Source organism: Mesoplodon bidens, assembly GCF_964165515.1.
Source record: "Mesoplodon bidens genome assembly, chromosome: 17".
Taxonomy (NCBI): Eukaryota; Metazoa; Chordata; class Mammalia; order Artiodactyla; family Ziphiidae; genus Mesoplodon; species Mesoplodon bidens.
In genome coordinates, this window is record NC_138174.1 from 21277732 (window position 1) to 21280667 (window position 2936).

Here is a 2936-nt window from a genome sequence, read left to right on the forward strand (position 1 = left end):
CCAAATCAGTTGCCCCTATAATAGGGAGATTATTCAGTGGGCCTGACCTAGTCATATGAGCCCTTTAAAAGCAGAGAATTTTCTCTAGCTGATCACAGAAGGAAAGTCAGAGCTTCAAATCACAAGAAGGATTTGACACACCGGCTTGACGATGAGGCTTCACACGGCAAGGAATGAGGGTGCCTCTAGAAGCTGAGAGCCTCCCGAGCTGACACCCCACGAGGAGCAGCATCCTCAGTCCTGCCACCACGAGAAACTACATTCTGCCAGCAATAAGGATGACCCTGAAGCAGGTTCATCCTCCTGAGTTCTCTAGATGAGAACTAAACCAAGCCGGCACCTTGACTTCAGCCTTGTGATACCCTGAGTGGAGAACCCAGCCACACCAGGCCACACTTCTGATCGACTACTAAATGGGTGTCACTTGAAGCTAAACTTGTGGTTTTATATTATGCAGCAATAGAAAACGAATAAATGTGGCTTATAGTTGGTTTGCAATCTTTTGCTATGACAAATAGTGAGATAATGAAGAAACTTTTGCATATATTGTGTTCGTTGGAGGAGGTATAGCTTCAGGGTAAATTCCCAGAAGAGGGATTGTTGGGTCAAAAAGAAAATGCATGTGTACAAACCCTGCATTTATTGATGCAAAGTGCTCCTCCAGGAATCTTTATATTCAATGGTTCATTCAAGCCAAAAAAAAGTGTTATTTCCATTTTATAAATGAGGAAATTGAGGTTTCAGGAGGTAACTGGTCTATGCCAGAGCCAGAGCCCAAAGCCCCCTCTCTCTCATTCCCTTTTCCAGTTTCTCTAGCTCAGGCCCCAGGCTGGGCTTAACCCCAATTTCCACTCTCCAACTTGAGCTCTAAGTGAGACCTTGGAGTTTTGTCCACTCACTGTTTTGATGTCAGTACAGTTTAGACCTGTTTGAGGTTTCACATGAATCCTGCCATAAAAACAAATGTACATTTGCATTGAGATTGCAATGTGCACACTTTTTTTTGTAGTTGTGGTATCCTGTTGACATCGAATATGACTTTGATAATAAATACCAGCTCCTGAAAAAAACAAAACAAACAAACCAAAAAAACCAAATGTAATCCCCAGGCTGCGGGGAAAGTCACTGGAATGCTTTCCTTTCTAGGGCAGGAAAATAAGAACATGACTTTTTCTACCCCAGCTCTCACCTCACCAAGTCCTTTCCAGACTCATGACTGTGTGACACACCCTTTCCTATAGATTCTTTAGACACCCAAACTCCACTATTTTCCTGTGCCCCATCAGCCTCTGCTAGTAGGCATATCATCCTTAGTAATACACAGATAATATCCAGTAATTTATATTTAGTATGAAGATCCCTTTCAAGTATAAAGATCCATCTGTAATACAAACTAATTTTTTTTTTTTTTTTTTTTTTTTTTGCAGTACATGGGCCTCTCACTGTAGTGGCCTCTCCCGTTGCGGAGCACAGGCTCTGGACGCGAAGGCTCAGCAGCCATGGCTCATGGGCCCAGCCGCTCCGCGGCATGTGGGATCTTCCCGGACTGGGGCACGAACCCGTGTCCCCTGCATCGGCAGGCGGACTCTCAACCACTGCGCCACCAGGGGAGCCCCGCAAACTAAATTTTTAAAACTCTTGGAGTCCCTCGGTTGTGCGATCAGATCGATCTAAGATGGCGACTGTGGAACCGGAAACCACCCCTACTCCTAATCCCCCACCTACAGAAGAAGAGAAAACAGAATCTAATCAGGAGGTTGCTAACCCAGAACACTATATGAAACATCCTTTACAGAACAGATGGGCACTCTGGTTTTTAAAAAATGATAAAAGCAGGGCTTCCCTGGTGGCGCAGTGGTTGACATTCCGCCTGCCGATGCAGGGGACACGGGTTCGTGCCCCGGTCTGGGAAGATCCCACATGCCGCGGAGCGGCTCGGCCCGTGAGCCATGGCCGCTGAGCCTGCGCGTCCAGAGCCTGTGCTCCACAATGGGAGAGGCCACAACAGTGAGAGGCCTGCGTACCGCAATAAAAAAAAAAAAAAAAAAAAAAGATAAAAGCAAAACTTGGCAAGCAAACCTTTGGCTGATCTCTAAGTTTGATAATGTTGAAGACTTTGGGGCTCTGTACAACTATATCCAGTTGTCTAATAATTTAATGCCTGGCTGTGACTACTCACTTTTTAAGGATGGTATTGAGCCTATGTGGGAAGATGAGAAAAACAAACGAGGAGGACGATGGCTAATTACATTGAACAAACAGCAGAGACGAAGTGACCTCCATCGCTTTTGGTTAGAGACACTGCTGTGCCTTATTGGAGAGCCTTTTGATGACTACAGTGATGATGTATGTGGAGCTGTGGTTAATGTTAGAGCTAAAGGTGATAAAATAGCAATATGGACTACTGAATGTGAAAACAGAAAAGCAGTTACACATACAGGGAGGGTATACAAGGAAAGGTTAGGACTTCCTCCAAAGATAGTGATTGGTTATCAGTCCCATGCAGACACAGCTACTAAGAGCGGCTCCACCACTAAAAATAGGTTTGTTGTTTAAGAAGACACCTTCTAAGTATTCTCATAGGAGACTGCGTCAAGCAATTGAGATTTGGGAGCTGAACCAAAGCCTCTTCAAAAGCAGAGGGGGCTGCATTTAAATTTGATTTCCATCTAAATGTTGCTAAGATATAAGAGAAGTCTCATTCACCTTTGTCTTGTACTTCTGTGTTCTTTTTTTTTTTTAATTTTGGCTAGAGTGTCCACTATCCCAATCAAAGAATTACAGTACACATCGTCCCCAGAATCCATAAATGTATTCCTGGCCCACTCTGTAATAGCTTAAAAGAATTAACGATTACAAACACATTTGACCCATCTACAATATTAAAGAAAAGAATTTGCATTTCTATACCTTACAAGATAACGATTCTGTTTATG

At 43.8% G+C, this 2936-nt stretch overlaps 1 protein-coding gene across 1 annotated transcript; it reads left to right on the forward strand.

Annotated features, from left to right (window-relative positions):
- The first annotated feature begins 1624 nt into the window (after positions 1-1624).
- Positions 1625-2735, forward strand: LOC308605081 (eukaryotic translation initiation factor 4E-like). The gene is made up of 2 exons (XM_081214752.1): positions 1625-1854; positions 2061-2735. The coding sequence occupies exons 1-2, from the start codon at positions 1676-1678 to the stop codon at positions 2554-2556; spliced, it is 675 nt and encodes a 224-aa protein (XP_081070878.1). The 5' UTR covers positions 1625-1675; the 3' UTR covers positions 2557-2735.
- The last annotated feature ends 201 nt before the right edge of the window (positions 2736-2936 follow it).

Bases quoted from the DNA above. Each gene is read 5' to 3' on its own strand.
- LOC308605081 (XM_081214752.1), top strand. From the start codon at position 1,676: ATGGCGACTGTGGAACCGGAAACCACCCCTACTCCTAATCCCCCACCT. The intron at 1,855-2,060 runs GTGGTTGACATT...AAAAGATAAAAG, and splicing joins AGGGCTTCCCTGGTGGCGCA to CAAAACTTGGCAAGCAAACC.